Here is a 17,085-nt window from a genome sequence, read left to right as displayed (position 1 = left end):
CCAGACCCATATACCGTATGTTCTTTTCAAATATTCTTGGTATTTATTATACTAGAAAGGATACAGATAATTCAATGCTGTTTATGATGCTAAATGCCTGTCTGATTAAATAATGCTTTATGTGTGTTTGCTCTCCGCACATGAGCAAGTCAAAGTTGCTGCTCAACTGGAAATGAACTTATGAGTGAAATGTAGAATCTGAATCACACAACCAATCACATCACCAGCTCTTCTTATGCAACCAATCACATCACCAGCTCTTCTCACACAACCAGTCACATTCCAGCTTGCCCAACCAATCACATCACCAGGTCTGCCTGAGAATCTAGTGAGATCCACATTTATGATGAAGCACTCAGTCACTGTCAGGCTGCTGTTCATCCAAACACATCTCATCTCACCATGCTTGCTCATCCAGCCAATCACATCACAGCTTGGTCCATATACAGAGGAAGTCCCCCTCAACACCCTGCCAGTGTAGTGCTTTTGACCACTGTCTTCCTCTGAGCCTATTTGCCATGAGCCTGAGAGCTCAGAGGGGGATTCACAGAGTCCTTGGGCTGCAGAGACCTTGGGCTTCTGGCCTTGAGAGCTTTTCATTTATCTGAGCAGAGAGCCGGTGGGCCCAGCTGTCCCGTGCCGGACGGGCCCCTTGGCCCCGCACGGTCCCCGCGCCGCTCGTCCTTCGCCTTGTACTCGGAGCTTGTGATTAACGCAGACGAGCATGAGCCGCCCGAGAGGCGCTCCGGATTGTTCTTATCAGAGGATGTGATATGTGCGGCAGCGGCGGAGTGGGCGGCTCGTGTTGGAGGACTGCTGTTCACCACGCAAGAGCGAGAATAAAGAGGACATCCCACTGCTTGTGTCCCACATGGCTCTTATCAGCATAAACGCTTATTATTCCTCCTCATGTCACTCTGAGGCTCTGTCATTGAAGACTGCCGTTCTCCCTGTCTTCACATCCCCAAAGCAGGCTCCATGCGTGCATGCGTGCGTGCGTGCGAGTCAGCCAGCCAGCTATGTCAGAGAGAGGGGGCCAGAAGAGACCCACACAGAAGTAGATGTGCATGAAGCCGTGTGAGAGAGGTGCCGTAGCGGTACTTCTGGAGATGGGAAGCAACAGCTGTAGGACGAAGATGCCGCGAGCGCTGAGCCTCGCCGAACGAAGACAAAGCGCCCACACACTGAAACGCGGGCAACATCGAGAGCCCTCGGCCACAGCCGGCGCACGGCACACACAGTCCTGACTGCCGACGGCAACGTGCGCGTAGACGGTGAGAGAGACCGACAGCAACCGCTGCACACATTCAGCAAAAAAACGCAACTGTCCAAAGAGATCATATTTTTCCCCTCCCGTCTATTCAATAATTTATGATGTGAGTGAGCGCTGACAGGAAGCTCGCAGAGGGATGAAAGGACAGCCGTGACGGACGTCCCTCTGAGAGCGGGCGATGACACAAAGTGAGTGGAGCGCGGGGGAGGAGCTACCTGGCCGTCCGTCGGTGCGGCTCCATGGCGATGCGGCCCGAGGCAGCCAATCTGCGCTAAGGCCGCGCGCACATGCCATTAATAGGCTGTCTCGTCCCCAGCAGAGCGAAACTGGAGATAAAAGCTGTTGCGCTGACAGCCTTTCCTGCTTTGCGAAAGTAATATTTTGGAGCAGCAAACATTCCCTCGCATCAATGCGCCCAAACACGATTTCCTGTGTCCTAAAGTGCTATCGGTTGGGTACCGAAGCTTCTTGTATTTCGGACTGATGAGCCCACAAATGAGTCAGTGATAAATGAAACTGTGCTGATAATGGAGGGAGACATGCGATTTTTATTTTGAATACGTCACCAGTCTTAGCGCCTTAATTATCATCCCCCCAGTCCTTCACAGCCTTAATGGCTTTGCCTTGCGTGCCACGTACGTTTATTCCTTCATCTTTCTCCAAGGTCACTTACAATGTTGCAATGATTTATCCGTTTATACAGCTGGCTCCAGTTTTTACACTTTCAGTTGAGGGTGACGGCCTCGATCAAGGGCACTGCAGCCGGAGCAGGTCCTTCAACTGCAAGGTGTGAGCTCTAACCACTGCGCCCCCTGTTGCCTCTCAGATCCATGACAGGGACACCCCGGACATGTAAGCGCAGTCCGATTGACCTTAAATCCGTAGGAGGGTAGAGGTCGGAGTTAAAAACGCTGACTGTGGCCCTCGCCCTCGTGTTTACATTCGGGTAACCGTGCACGAGGATCCGAGCTCCATCCCGTGGCCCTGCGCCGTAGGCCTCGCTGCTCTGCTGTTCGTCTCTGCGAAGAGACGCGATAAACACCAGATCAAGGTCCTTCACGCGGATACGGTTTCCCTGCCGACACAAAATAAACAGATTCCGGGAAAACTGACAAAGGCTAAAATGTCACTGCACGGCATTGGAAGGCTGTGAGAACGTGCGCTCGTAACGCACAACATGTGTGCGCAGAACCACCTCCTTCTGTTGCACCTTTTCGTTCTGTAATAATCTCCTGTGATACCTTGAGTCTGTTTGGGATCCCGCGCTCTCTCGCTTACTTTCCTTTCGCGTGTCGATGATTAAAACGTAATGTAATGCAATTAAAATGCCTAATGTAATGCACAAATTCAAATTGCATTTCTCTGAGATGTGTACGTTGCTTTGGAGAAAAGCCTCTGCTAAATGAAGAAATGTAAATGTAATAAATGTTAAATGTTTCATTCAGTGTTGCTTCAACACTTTTTGGCAACTGCAGAGAGAAAACTGGCAAAAAAAAAATCACTGAGCAATGCATACCGCGCAGCTACCTTAACCTTTATGTAACACATTTTGTAGAACGTGTGTGTGTGTGTGTGTGTGTGTAAAATTGTAATAAATAAATGTAATAATGCACAATAAAGACATTCTTATTTGTCTGTTAGTTTTTATGAAAATTTCCGTAACAGTCTGGACTTTTAAAAAAAGGAAAATTATTTTGGATGTATAAAACAAGACAAACAAAGGAACTGAATGATACAAAACCGCTCGAGCTCACAGCAAACTGATTTTTGATCGGAAAATCGACGCGGTTCTCCCCTATTGGGCTGGCTGCCCTTCGTAAAACATCTGGACCAATCAGAGCGAAGAACGCTGACTGTTTGGTGACAGTTGCGGTGTGACGTCATTTGCCTGCGCCATGCCGGATATGTTCCCGTCGCCTGATCGAGCGGTTCTTTTAATGTGAACTTGTACAACTGAACGCTACGCGGAATTTTGTTGCGTAAAGTCGTTCCGACCCGTTCAGATAGATGTTCGCCAGGTAGCTCTAGCGGCGTTATGAGTTATGGTTACGGGAGTCGGAGGGGCCGGAGGGGCGGCCGGAGCTTCGGGGATGGAGGTGACGATGAGCGCTGGGACCGTCACCGTGGAACCACCTGGGCCGGGGCCGGGGCCGGCGGAGCTGGGCCTGGGGCGAGCGGCGGCGGCGGCGGCGGCGCGGCCCAGAGGAACCTCGGCTGGGAGGAGCAGGGAGCCTCAGCCGGGCGAGGCGGGGGGTCTCGGGGCCGCCATCCGGCACATCTGAAAGGCCGGGAGATCGGCCTGTGGTACGCGAAGAGGGGCGGCATGAAGCGAAAAGAGGAGGAGAGGAAGTCGGCAAGTGTCGTGACGTGAAATACCGTGTGTGTGTGTGTGTGTGTGTGTGTGTGTGTGTGTGTGTGTGTGTGTGTGTGTGTCGCGCGGCTGACAGTGACTGACGTCATCCAGGTATGTGTGCTGTGTTGTGCAGAGGGCTGTGGTTCAGATGGACGAGTCCAGAGAGGAGCACATCACTCAGCTGCTGAACAAGGTCCAGAGAGACACACCTGCTGCTGCTTCCTCAGGGGCTGCAGGGGCGACACCAGTGAAGCAGCACAGGTGAGGAGTAAGTGCTCCGGTCCTTTGGAGCTCGGCGGTGTGTGTGTGCGTGTGCCAAGCACGTGGTGGACTACTGTAATCCAGGAACGTGTCTCGCAGCCATGACGTTCCAGACCCTGTACTGGTGGTTTCTGTGGCACAGACATAATTCCGTGGCAGAGATATGGCCTGTTGCTTCAGAATTAAATGTCGTCACGTGCGTTTCTGTCGTATTCGTGTTGATACAAACATCTCCGCATGGCAGCTACTTCGATGGTGAGGAACCTCCAAAGGAAGCGCCTCCCGCTGAGCGGAAGGAGGTGAAAGAAACGCCGAAGGACAGAAGCCTGGAATTTCTGTTCCAGGAGCTGGTGCGCAATTCCACTCTCGACCAAGAGCTCAAGAGGGACCTGCAGTCAAAAAGGAGCGACCAAAAGTACCTGGAGATGCTGGTGAGAAGGTGTTACTTGGTCTGATGTACCTGAGGATGTTGGACTTCTCCCTTGGCGTGCGTGTGTGTGTGTGTGTGTGTGTGTGTGTGTGTGTGTGTGTGTGTGTGTCTCTCTTCCCTCTTCACCGCAAATACTGCATGCTGCATTTGTGTAAATACTGCATTTGTGTATCTTACAATATTGGGATTTGTCTATCCTGTGTCTTATGCATCTATTCGAACCGTGAACCTCGGTGCAGCAAGTGGTAGGTAACAAACTAGGTTTACTTGAGTCACATGTCTGCAGCTATGTCTCTTTCTCTTAATGTAATGCATAAATTGTACTTTTGCTGAGATGTTCGTCGCTTTGGACGAAAGCGTCTGCTAAATGAATAAATGTAAATGTAAATGCTACTAATATGGGGTTTTGGATTCCTTCAAAAGTTCATCCTTGAAAAATGTTTTAGACTACTTGTGTGAATTGTTCTTGTCTTTCAGAAATTCCGAGAGAAGCTGCCTTCGTATGGGATGAAGGAGGTAAAGTGTCTCAAGGCAGAGTCCAGTCACACACCTCTGAAGAGCGTACACTCCTCAGCTCTGAAAAAGGGATGCTTACATACATTTCAGCTGTGATTTGTTCTTGCAACTACTCTTGGAGTCAGGAGTGTAGAGGCAGGGAATACTGTGTATTCTCACACAGGCTGGGGGGGTTCGCTGCTGTAGTCAGTGGTGCCACTGAGCTGAGGGGTCTGGTTCTGACCCTGAGGGTCTAGAGTCAGTTTGTCTCTCAGCACCTCCAGCTGTTGCAGAGCAGAAGCTATGGATGAGCTGCAGGAAGACGTGTCAGATGAGCACATTATGTAATTGATTATGTAACAGGCAGAGAGCAGATGGGTGTTGGGCCTCCTGTCAGGCCTCGAGTTGTGGAGCACTCCTCCGGAGACTCCCATTCGCTTGCACCAAGTGCTACGCTGCTGCAATGTTGCACTCTGGAAGCTCACAGTGCTCTTGAACATTCGCATGTTAACTCTGTCATCCCTGCACTCTAAGCTCTGGGTGTTTTCCCTCTAGAACTTGGCTCATTTTGCTGGGTATAACCATGTGTGTTTTAGTGAAGAGCACCCCTTCTCCTGCTCACCCATGTTCCGCCCTGGTTCTGACAGGAGCTGGTCCAGCTGATCCGGGCCAACCAGGTCATGGTGGTGAGCGGCGAGACGGGCTGTGGGAAGACTACACAGGTCACCCAGTTCATCCTGGATGACAGCATCCAGCGTGGAATGGGTTCCATCTGCAGGGTGGTGTGCACCCAGCCGCGGCGCATCAGTGCCATCTCTGTACGTACACATTTACATTTACATTTATTCACTTAGCAGGCACTTTTCTCCAGAGCAACTTACAATGGATACTATGTAACGTGACTAGCCCACACACCTTGTTCACCATGTGCACCGGGGATTGTGGGTAGACATATGGCTCTGGGGACCCTTCACGGGCATGGCTTCAGCTTCTTTTCTAACAGTCCTGCAGCCAACACTGCTCTGTGCAGTTCCACAGCTTTCGGGTGGTTGTAGCTTGTGATGATGCTTGGCGAAGTACGGTTACAACTGTGTTTCCTGTGTGCAGGTGGCAGAGCGGGTGGCGGCAGAGCGGGCTGAAGCCGTGGGGGAGGGGAATTCCTGCGGGTACCAGATCCGACTGCAGAGGTACGTCGATGGAGCCGTTCACTGTAACAGAGTGCAGAACAGCGGAGTGGTCATACCTTTTGGCCAGTTAGGGCTCACTTGAGGTCCTTTGGACCTTGTACAGTTGTACCCTAGTGGTACAGCCCGGTAGCCTACTGCCTGGCACTGTGCAGTGAAATCCCTGAGCTGAGCCGATCGATTCAGGCATGTGGGGGGGGAGGGGGGGTGCGCTTGATTTCTGCACTGATAAACAAGTGCTCCACCCTGTGTGCAAGGGGCTAGAGTTTCAGGTGGGTGTGCGATTCAGACTTTGGGAGGTCAGCAGGCTTCGTTCGCACCTGTGACAGAGCAGAGATTTGTGTCTCCTCTGAGGTGCCGTTACTCTCGCTGACAGGTCTCTGTGTGTGATGGAGATGAGGGCATACGGCTAATGAGAGTAAAAAGGAGCAAAATCAGTAGCAGGGCCCTAGGCAGGAGAGACCCGTGACGGGGTCCTCTCACCCCCGAGTCTGTCTGAAATATGTACTTTTGTCACGCTTCTTTGAAACAACTTGTAGGCCTTCAAAAATCTCATTTCGCCTCCCAACCCAGTTGTGTAAATGGAATTTTCCATCAAATCCACAAATGTGGAGATGCGGGGGGTCGGCCTCTCAGGGGTTGTCCGTGTGACCCATGGGGGACCTGCTGAGTAAGAGGGTGTAAAGCCTGTCTGCTGTAACCTGCGAAAGCGCTGCTCAAAGTGAGACCTTATGTATCTATTTATTTACTTATTTATTTATTTATTTGTTCCTTTTTCTACTCCCACCTCCTCCTGCTGGCTCCCGTTCTAGCCGGTTACCACGGAAACAGGGTTCCATGCTGTATTGTACCACAGGCATTATCCTGCAGTGGCTTCGCTCTGATCCGTGAGTACCGCCACCCCCCCTCCTCTGCCCCGTTGTACCTCCTGCCCCCCACCCACCCCCCAAGCCTTTCCCCCCCTTTCTCTCATGTCAGCAGGGGGCCCACTGAGACCACGATGGGGCTGCACCTCCCTGCCCAGGTCTCCGCACAGCGCTTGTAACAGTGCAATGGAGGGTCCTGTGCTGGAGGAACACACTGCTAAACAGGGCTTGGAGTTCTAACGTCAGCACGTGGAATGTAGATCTGTGAACCCGCAGCTCTTCTTTTGAAAAGCCGCTCGGTGTGTTTGTTCGCACTTGGAACAGTATTTAAATTAAAGATATAATCATTTCTCTGAGGGAATCGTTAGCAACAGACACCTGAGCCATAGGATTCTGAGGCTAATGAGTCCTAAACTGCAAGAGTCAAAGTCCGAGAGCTTTCCGTGGCAAAACACAAGCACATTTACCAGGTTGAAGTGTGGCAACAGTGGCGCACGGCGGAGACGTCTTGGTGCTAATGAGACCCCAGATGCCCCTCGCTCCTGGTGCTAATTAGGCAACTCCCTTCACACACTTGAATATTTATGAACGGGTAGACAGGGAAGAATTTAGTTCTTAGTGGTTTCATTGATTCAAGGCACATTAGTGGTAGTAATTAGAGCAAAAACTACACCAGCAGAGCTGAATAAATAATAATAACAATAACAGAAGTCTCATAGTGGATTATTGAGATGCAGCCATGTTCACTGTAGATCCACCTCAGACTACTCTTCACCTTTGATTGTGTGCTATAATGAGGTGTGGGCAGAACATTTGTCCAGTTCCTCTCTGAGGTCTGTAATTGTTCCGGGGATCCCCGCTATGTCACACCGATGTGGACAAAAAAAGGGCGTCTTATAATAAAACAATACGTAGCAGGGCTTTTTTCCCCAAAATGGAGAGATGCATTAATATTTATAACAATTTTCCTCTCTCTGGAGCTGAATATCTTCATCAAATGGCACCCAAAAACTATACATGCTTAAAAGATAATATCCAAGTTATTTTTAAATCTTCTGGATGTTTTTTAATACTGAATGATGTATTTATTTATGTACTTACTTTAGCATTGCTGCATTTGACGACTTTCCATCCCTATTCTTAGTCATGTTACTGATGTAACAGGTAATAGTTATGGTATTTGGGCAATTTAGGATTCTATGTGCACATTGTAGTACGACAGTACGCTGAACTCGCATGGAACAGAAGGCAAAAACCATACACATGCAGCACGGTACTGTAAATATGTAATAGCGCGGCGTGGTCACAAATATGGGGTGATGTGAAACATCGTAAGGTGGGTTCCCGCTGCAGTAACGGCTAATTCACTCAACACTTAGCCATTTAATGAGTTTTGTACTTTGTAAACAGCGAGAGCTGCACATTAAAGGCAGTACCATGGTCACATCTGCTTTTCTACCTATGAGCAGTCACCTGTCGAGCGTCAGTCACCTGGTTCTGGACGAGATCCACGAGCGCAACCTGCAGTCAGACGTTCTCATCACCATCATTAAAGACCTGCTGCGCGTCCGCGAAGATATCAAAGTGATCCTCATGAGTGCCACTCTCAACGCTGAGAAGTTCTCCAGATACTTTGGTGAGCACCACTGTGGACTGGGGGCTGCCCTCTGTCCAGGGGGTCTTTGTCCAATGACTGCGAGCACATACCAGTTGAGGTGCACAGGCATCTCCTGAATTAGCCTAATCGCACAAACCTGGTGCTGCAGTGTCCCTGAAGAGCCCCGGCAGACAGTCCTCCCCCCGTGGGCTGCATTCCTGGGATAGAAAGGGGATTGTGAGCGCAAGAGTGAGGCCTAATTGTTGTCTGTAATGTCTGGGTGGGAAGGAGAACTGCTCGAGACTACAGCAGAATAGTTTTAGGCTTTGATTCAAGTGATGGAGTTGAAGACGCTTCACTGCCATGTACACATAGAGTATGCTCGAAATTGTACACATTGTCTCAGGACGATCACTTAATGTCACAATTGAGAGCAAAGTCACCAGACTAAATACACTGACCCTCGCTGTGCGCACAGCTCATATATATTTATACACACTCTGTGCTCAGCTGCGAGTCTCTTCTGACATTTTTCAACCACCTCGCAGGTAACTGTCCAATGATCCACATCCCTGGCTTTACCTACCCAGTGAAGGAGTACCTGCTGGAGGACGTGGTACAGATGCTTAGGTTAGTGTACCTGCAAAGGTGCGGGTGGGGCTTGCAGAGGGGAGAGTGATGCTCATTTGGGTCTCAGCGCTTTCTCTCTCTCTCACACACAACAACTTCCCGTACCTTTGGCAGATATCGGCCTCAGTCGCAGGACCGCCGACCTAAGTGGAAGCGACGCTTCATGCAAGGCCAGATGTCTCGGCCCGAGAAGGAGCAGAAGGAGGAGGAGTATCAGGAGAGCTGGCCTTGTTACGCGCGCACGCTGCGAGACAGGTGTGGCCTTCTTGGTGGGTTGGGAGCTGCTGGGTGAACCCTCATCAGTGTTTAACACCCCTACACTGAACACCTTTTGTGGACTCTTATTATACTACAGATACTCTGACAGCACCATTGAGGTCCTGGAGATGATGGACGATGACGACAAGGTTGACCTGTCACTCATCGTGGAGCTCATCAAATACATCGTGCTGCAGGAAGAGGTACGTTTACCAGCAGGGTCCCCAGCTGGCTGTACCGATACCCTTCGCACACTTGTTGGGCTGCTGGCTGTGCGCTGCGAGTCCACCCTGGTGCCAGGGACACATAGCTGCTGGCAGGCGAACTGTCGATGGCCTGCTGTGCCCTCCTGCTAATGGAGCCCTGGGTCTAGCACAGCACACCGTGTGTCCCTGCTGGCTGATAAAGGCCCTTCCTGCTCAGTCCTCATGTAGAATAGTCTCTCAGGGTTGTTTATGGCTATTAATGGATGTTTGTTGGCTCCACTGTGTATTTCTTTCACTGGATCGTGTTCCTGGCCTCACTCCAGGCCCGCGCTTTTACCTCAGTCCCAGATAGAGCCGCACACCAAACGCTGATTGGAAGCTAACTTTTTTAAGAGTGCTAGAAGCCACTCCCGCTGCCCCACCCCTTGTGGGTGTCAAGACTAGAGCGGTTTCTGCGTCACTGACATCCCCATCAAGGCCTCAGCCAGGAAGCGATGTGATTAATTGCCATTAATTACCCACGAGGTTTGGGAATACAGAGCTTTCCAGTTGTCACATTGGGTTTCTGAGTGAGAGAAAGTGGGTCGTGACCCGACCCGAAATGAAAACGGCCATGCATCACCCTCCCACCCCCCTCGGGGCAGCTTTGCTCCGCAGGCTTTCGAATGGCCCTGGTGACGACCCGCAGCCGGTTTTTGTCTGCACTGGACCAAAACTAAAAATAACAGCAGGGGCCACTAAAGCGGAGCGTGTCTCTCCCATTTCCCCAACGTGTTAATGGACATCCTTTTGACCTTCTCCACTTTACACGCTGCCTCTTGTGATGATTCAACAAAGCCTCCCATTGGCTCGTCATCCCGTCAGGCTGAGCTGTGCGCTCGCTTCTCGTTCTTTGTGTGCCTCACTTCAGTAACACTTCTGTCTTCAGTGGGCTGAAGTGGTGTGTGTGTGTTGGCTAGATGTAGTCTTTATTCTGTCCTTTTTCATGTTGTCCTGTGTCTCAGAATGTCCATTGGCTCCTCATGTCACAAAGTGCTGCAAACACATTTTCTAAAGTTAATTATTTCCTGGAACTGTTCTTCTCACAGCATGATGGCCCTCCAAGCAGATAGGTGGCAGTAAAAAGCACCCAAACATGTCAGTCGCCTTAATTCAACTCACTTTCACAGTGTTCACAGTTCATGCCTGATGTTCCTGAATTTCAGTGATCAGTATCAAGATGAGGAATGTTGCACATATTCTTGGGATGCATCAGTCTGCATTGGAGAAGAGTTTGTGGAAGCAATATACTATATTCAGTCACTTTAAATAAATTTTAATATAGCTAAAAATTAGTAAAATATTACAAGTTGTATTTTTATTATACCAGTATTAGAGATATTTTTATAGAACCAAACCAGAGAATAAATCAAGGGACGTCTGTTATTGAGCCTTAGTAGTAAAAGTGACTGGAGTCAGAGACAAAACACGTTACAGATTTCCAGTACTACCTGTGTTTATAAGTCAAAGAGCCAGTCTATGTGTTTTTCGCAGATCATTTTGCTTGGTATGTGTGTGTGAGAGAGGGAGAGGGGTATTGACAGCTCTGGCACTGCTTCAGGATGGTGCCATCCTGGTCTTCCTGCCTGGTTGGGACAACATCAGTGGTCTTAATGATCTTCTCATGGCCCAGCAGATGTTAAAGTCAGGTAACCACAGCCACTGTGATGATTCTGAGATTTAGTGTCCATTTATGAAAACTCCCTGTTAAAGATTTTTTTTTTTTCCCCCCCCCCAGACAAGTTCATCATCATTCCACTGCATTCCTTGATGCCAACAGTCAGTCAGACGCAGGTGTGTAGCTCCTCGCAGAAGCTGTGGTTTCTGTGCTTAGTTTGCGCAATGTAGGCATTTAACGCACCGTTCTTCTCCATCTCCCTCCCACTCAGGTGTTTAAGAAGCCCCCACCAGGAGTGCGGAAAATCGTGATCGCTACCAACATCGCTGAGACCAGGTGTGTCCTCGTCTCACCTTTCCTATGGCGCCTTCACCGCAGCAGTGTCGTCCTTAAGATGTCCTCAGAGCACGAGCCATCCCTTATACATTGTCAGACCCATTAATTATCATACTGTCAGAGACACGGTGCTAAAGAGTGCTGTCATCGCTTTGTGTTTGCAGTGCGCCGTGCCGTACCGGCCGCTCATTAATTCACTGCGGTACTTAGTCGCTTCACGGGGCCCGGTTCATCTTAAGACAAGTTGACTTTAATTTTAGAATCTAAACTTTATTTGAAAGTGGCGTGTGTTTGAGTCTGTGTTTCTCATTAGTTTTTATTGTACCATCCCAAACAGAGAGATCTGACGTATGGCTGTGTCTCTGTCTCCCACCCCTCCCCCAGCATCACCATCGATGATGTCGTCTATGTGATTGATGGGGGAAAGATCAAGGAGACACATTTTGACACCCAGAACAACATCAGCACCATGACAGCTGAGTGGGTGAGCCTGGCCAATGCCAAGCAGAGGAAAGGCCGTGCCGGCAGGTCAGTCTCTCTCTCTCTCTCTCTCGTCATCTTTCTCCCCATCACTTCAGCTGCTCGTCTGCTGCTCTCTCACCCTCCCTGTCAGGTTCACTATCTGTCATTGTCTGTCTCTCGCTTTATCTCCTCTCCCTCTGTGCTGCATAGAAGGAGATCAGACGGCTCTGCGGTCGTCAGCATCTTCCAGTCCACTGTCTGCTCTTTTACCTGAGATGCAGTAGACGTGACCTTGTGGATGGTGCTCTTTTAAGGGTCTCTGGTAGTCTGGGTGGGGGGGGGGGGACTGGCTGGATGGGCATCTCACACCCGGGTTCTAGTTGAGCACCATCACTCTGCCACACAGTCTAAGTAGCAACCATAAACCAGCTGCTACAGACGGCACTTGTGAAAACTGACTCGCCACAGTGGTCTGTCCGCTCTGCATTACTCATGGACCGGATGTCGTGCCGAGCTGCACTGAGCTCCAGAGCAGATGTCTTGAGAACAGGCCCAGCTGTGGGAGTTGCCAGCTGTAAGGACACTCGCCTCACATCTGCGGGTGCTCTCTGATGCCAGGCGCACCTCGCCCATTGCTCCATTAGTATGTCGGGGAGGTGCAGACAACGTTTCACAGCTGCAGCTGGCAGTGTGCCGCTGTTGCTGGCCGCCCAATTATCTCGCCACTCTGCACCTAATAGGTCCGCATTACTGTGCTGGACAGTCCCTGGGCACAAAGAGAGTGAAGTGCATAGTCGGCTCGACTGCGCCACCTGCTGGCCATCCGTGCTTCTCCTGTGTTGACACCAGGATGTATGCGGTGACTTGCACCATAGTGACTGTAATTCTTTCTTCAAGCAGGGGAACTTGGCATTAATGAGACTATAGCTGCAATTATATACTTAAATAAGTGTTATTGAAGAAATAACAGGAACATATTTTACAAACACCTGTAGCACCTGCACTTTTTCAGTGTTTAAAAACTGAAGGAAGCCCTTAGTTAGTGCTTTTATCTTAATGTGGTCTGAATCACAGGGGCTCGGTCAAAAAATTATGAATTGAGAATCAGGACAGCAGAAGTTAAGATTAAAAGTGTGTGTGCCAAAGGGCTGGGTTTCATAGCCCTTCTGGATGATCTGCAGTTGTGTGTTGTGTAAGTAAAAAGGCCTCACCCGTGTATGAGTGTTTCTTGTCCTGCCTGTGCAGGGTCTCCCCAGGGAAGTGCTACCACCTGTACAATGGCCTTCGAGCTAGTCTTCTGGATGCCTACCAGCTGCCTGAGATCCAGCGCACACCACTGGAGGAGCTCTGTCTGCAGATCAAGGTGTGGCAGCTGGCAGTGCTGTAGTTGTGTGGTCTCATAGTGCTGTAGGTCAGTAGGTCCCTTTGTTTAGAAGGCACTGTTTTTATGGATGAACATTTTCAGGTTCAAACCCCATTTCTCGTTGTACCCGTCAGAAAGATGCTTCATCTCTGCCCATTGTTTGGCTGTGTGAGCTGCTTTCAGTGAAGGCACCTGCTGATTAAATACATAGTGTAATACAATCCAGCAGAAGAACAGGGTCACAATTTGCTACTAGCCCTGTGAGCGCTTGGCACAGCTCAGCACAGCACTGGCACACAGCCTCAGTAGATCGTGCCAAAACACACCCACAGGTGTTCAGTAGAGAGAATGATGGGTGGAAAGAGAGTTTGCAGTCGTACTCCATTTCTGACAGTGTAAGGGAGATTTAGCTCTGTGCTGAGCCACCACTGTCCACTTTCCCACACAGATCCTGAAGTTGGGCAGAATCGCCTCATTCCTGCAGAAGGCCATGGACCCGCCCTCAGAACAAGCGGTGCAGCTGGCCATCACTCACCTGATGGAACTGGTAGGGCAAGTGGACGAGAGCGGAGCTGACCTTTCACGTCACTTGTTGAGGTCTTAGGGATCAGGATTTAATTTTGATTTTCCAAGTGTGTCACACGTTTGCATGGGCAGGGTTTTGCTCTTGTATGAGAATTGTAAGGATGTTGAGAAACCTCAGAGGTGATGTTTTCTGGGTCAGAATGCCCTGGACCACCACGAGGAGCTGACCCCCCTAGGGTTCCACCTGGCCCGGCTGCCAGTTGAGCCCCACATTGGGAAGATGATCTTGTTCGGGGCACTTCTGGGCTGTCTGGACCCTGTGCTCACCATCGCAGCCAGCCTGAGCTTCAAGGACCCATTCTTCATCCCCCTGGTATGACCACACACAAACACATACAAACATGCTCATGTTCAAAAGGACCGTTCCATGTCTGCATCCCCACTAGACCCCAGAGAGCCACCTGTCTCCCCTCTCAGGGCAAAGAGAAGCTGGCAGACATGAGGAGAAAAGCCCTGTCCAAGAACTCCAAGAGCGACCATCTCACCGTGGTCAATGCCTTCTGGGTAGGTCCAACATGTGGCTCCTATCCCAGTGGGTTCCTTACATCACTTTAGTGGCTGTGTTAGTGTTCCAACGGGAGGGGCACTCATGGCACGAACATGTCTCCCACACAGGGCTGGGAGGAAGCCAAGAGACGGGGCTACAAGTGCGAGCGCGAGTATTGCTGGGACAACTTTCTGTCAGCCAACACGCTTCAGGTAGGTCACCTCCTCCCGGAGAGCTGTTTTTCTGACTGCTTGGCAATGACTTTCCTAGGTGATGTCATGTGATCTTCCATCCCCCCCCCCCCCCCCCCCCCCCCCCCCGTGCCTCTTGACCTCTTCCAGATGTTACACAACATGAAGGGTCAGTTTGCAGAACACCTGCTCTGTGCAGGATTTGTCAGCAGCAAGGACCCAAAAGATCCTGCCTCCAACATCAACTCAGGTAAATGGTGCTTTCGTTGTGTGCGCACGCACGCACGCACAAGGTTCTTATTTCACTTTTACAAGGCGGGGCCATATTTCATCTTGATCTTTGGCCCATATTTGGTTGCCTCCTTCTACAGATAATGAGAAGCTCCTCAAAGCAGTCATCGTGGCCGGCCTGTACCCTAAAGTCGCCAAGATCCGGCCAAGTTTCAGCAAGAAGCGGCCCGGGTGAGTTAGCGCTGCAGCATCCTCTTGTCTGGTCGCTTAGTGTTTTGGTTGACTGACGGTTTGCTCTGCAGCGTGAAGGTTTACACCAAGGCCGATGGAAAGGTGAACATCCACCCAAAGTCAGTGAATGCAGAGGAGACCGAGTTCCACTACACCTGGCTCATCTACCACTTGAAGATGAAGACCAGCAGTGTGAGTGAAGTGTGGCGACTGTCGCATGGTGCTCTGAAACTGGCACTAGTTAGCATGAAAACCAAGTGGTCAGCTTGAATCTTATTTGACTTGATGGCACGCACTCAGTTACTCTCAGCCATAAAACATTGTTCAAAACCCAGGAGAGTTCCTGATCTGTGTTTCTGCCGTAGCCATAATGATATTGACCTTTGACCCTGTTCCCTGCCTGCAGATTTTCCTCTATGACTGCACAGAAGTGTCTCCATTCTCACTGCTCTTCTTTGGGGGAGATATTTCCATCCAAAAGGATCAGGAGCAGGACACCATAGCTGTGGATGAGTGGATCGTGTTCCAGTCCCCAGCCCGCATTGCCCACCTCGTCAAGGTCAGGCTGCGCTAGCTGAGCCATGTACTTGACCAAATCCTGCTATGTAGAGACAGGAACTCACTGTGCCGGTTTGCTTTTTTCAGAATCTGAAGACAGAGCTGGACTCCCTCCTTGAGGAGAAGATCAAGAACCCCCAGCCCGTGGACTGGAGCAACTCAAAGTCCAAGGACTGTGCTGTCATTCTGGCCATCATTGACCTCATCACGACGCAGGAGAGCAACGCAGGCTCTTCTGGTGGAACCCAGGCTGGAGGCAGGTACTACGACTAACTCCACTGCTTCTCTCCTCGGCTCCACACCTATTATTTATTCACATCTTTGGGAAAAAATGCTAGTTTTTGTTTTTTTGTTAAAACCTAGGTAAGTGTTCTCATGTTATTGTATATGTTGGGAAAACAGTCCCTCTTTTTTACATAGCTTCCATGTCAGGCTGTAATATGAGCTTCACTCACTTTTACTTGTATGGTCCAGCCCAGCTTGAACCTGCAGTACATGTGACTGCTGCAGGTTTGAGCAGGACCACTCATTGGCTAGTTTTCAGAGTCCTGTACCGTGACTGCCCCCTGCTTTGTAAAGCATTAAAGCTGAAAACTGCTCTCATCCACTGGGTCTTTTTCCCCAAAAAATTCACCTTTAACTTGCTCAACTGGTTCTACTTCAGCAGTGTACTGACTTCACTGGACCTGCAATTCCAGGAAAGGTATTGATGCGTAAAGAGGTTTGCACATTCGTTCAGCACAGAGAGGACCATTAAGGCTGAAATGGTTCAACTGCTGCTTCGTGTGTCCACCAGACCTGTGGAGGTCCTGAGATACAAACCACGGGCTTAACCTCACAGTAAATGGAGAACACGCTCATAATAGCTGCAGTTAATATTGGTTAAGAATCTCTTATGGTTGTGTTGAAGTACATCGCTTTCATCTACAATTATTCGGTTAGATGCTTTTCTCCAAAGTTAACTATGCCCTACACATGTGAACAGCTGGGTACTTTATATACGGATTTGACTGACTGCTTTAGGGTAGGTGCCTTCCTCATGGGTACTACAGCAAGAGATGGGATTTGACCCTGTAACCTCCATCAAGAGGCAGCAGCTCTAACCATTGTGCTACTTGCTGACCCTGGTTATTTGGTGAAGAAAATTGCATTGTGCTTCTTTCAGATTTTCTACCCTGTGGGTATTTAAGTCCAAAAAAAATCTAAATTATGTGGGATAACACTGATAATGAGTTTGAGGTTACTAATTTTACAGGGGAAAATTACAATCCATCATTATAGCTCCGTTTGGTTTAGCCAACTGAGACATGACAGGAAACCCTCAGGTGACCTGTTCAGTTTGTCATTGTTGGAGTTTAGCAGCTCAATTAATGAGGAGCAGCTCGCCGGCGCGTGAGGGACACGGTACACTGCAGTCCGTCATCAAGCCAG

The 17,085-nt window shown here is 49.9% G+C and overlaps 1 protein-coding gene across 1 annotated transcript; it reads left to right on the top strand.

Annotated features, from left to right (window-relative positions):
• The first annotated feature begins 3,157 nt into the window (after nt 1–3,157).
• Nucleotides 3,158–16,248, top strand: dhx36 (DEAH (Asp-Glu-Ala-His) box polypeptide 36). Its single transcript, XM_029255788.1, has 25 exons — nt 3,158–3,626; nt 3,760–3,887; nt 4,132–4,318; nt 4,795–4,833; nt 5,460–5,630; nt 5,920–5,999; nt 6,809–6,883; nt 8,332–8,498; nt 9,008–9,089; nt 9,204–9,344; nt 9,445–9,550; nt 11,154–11,241; nt 11,331–11,386; nt 11,482–11,546; nt 11,931–12,074; nt 13,254–13,371; nt 13,820–13,918; nt 14,096–14,269; nt 14,374–14,460; nt 14,572–14,655; nt 14,785–14,884; nt 15,006–15,096; nt 15,168–15,288; nt 15,503–15,655; nt 15,742–16,248. The coding sequence occupies exons 1-25, from the start codon at nt 3,309–3,311 to the stop codon at nt 15,925–15,927; spliced, it is 3,060 nt and encodes a 1,019-aa protein (XP_029111621.1). The 5' UTR covers nt 3,158–3,308; the 3' UTR covers nt 15,928–16,248.
• Nucleotides 16,249–17,085: the final 837 nt, after the last annotated feature.

Source organism: Scleropages formosus, chromosome 10, assembly GCF_900964775.1.
Source record: "Scleropages formosus chromosome 10, fSclFor1.1, whole genome shotgun sequence".
Classification (NCBI taxonomy): Eukaryota; Metazoa; Chordata; class Actinopteri; order Osteoglossiformes; family Osteoglossidae; genus Scleropages; species Scleropages formosus.
The sequence above is the reverse complement of the archived record's forward strand: the minus strand, read 5'-3'. Positions and strand labels throughout refer to the sequence as shown.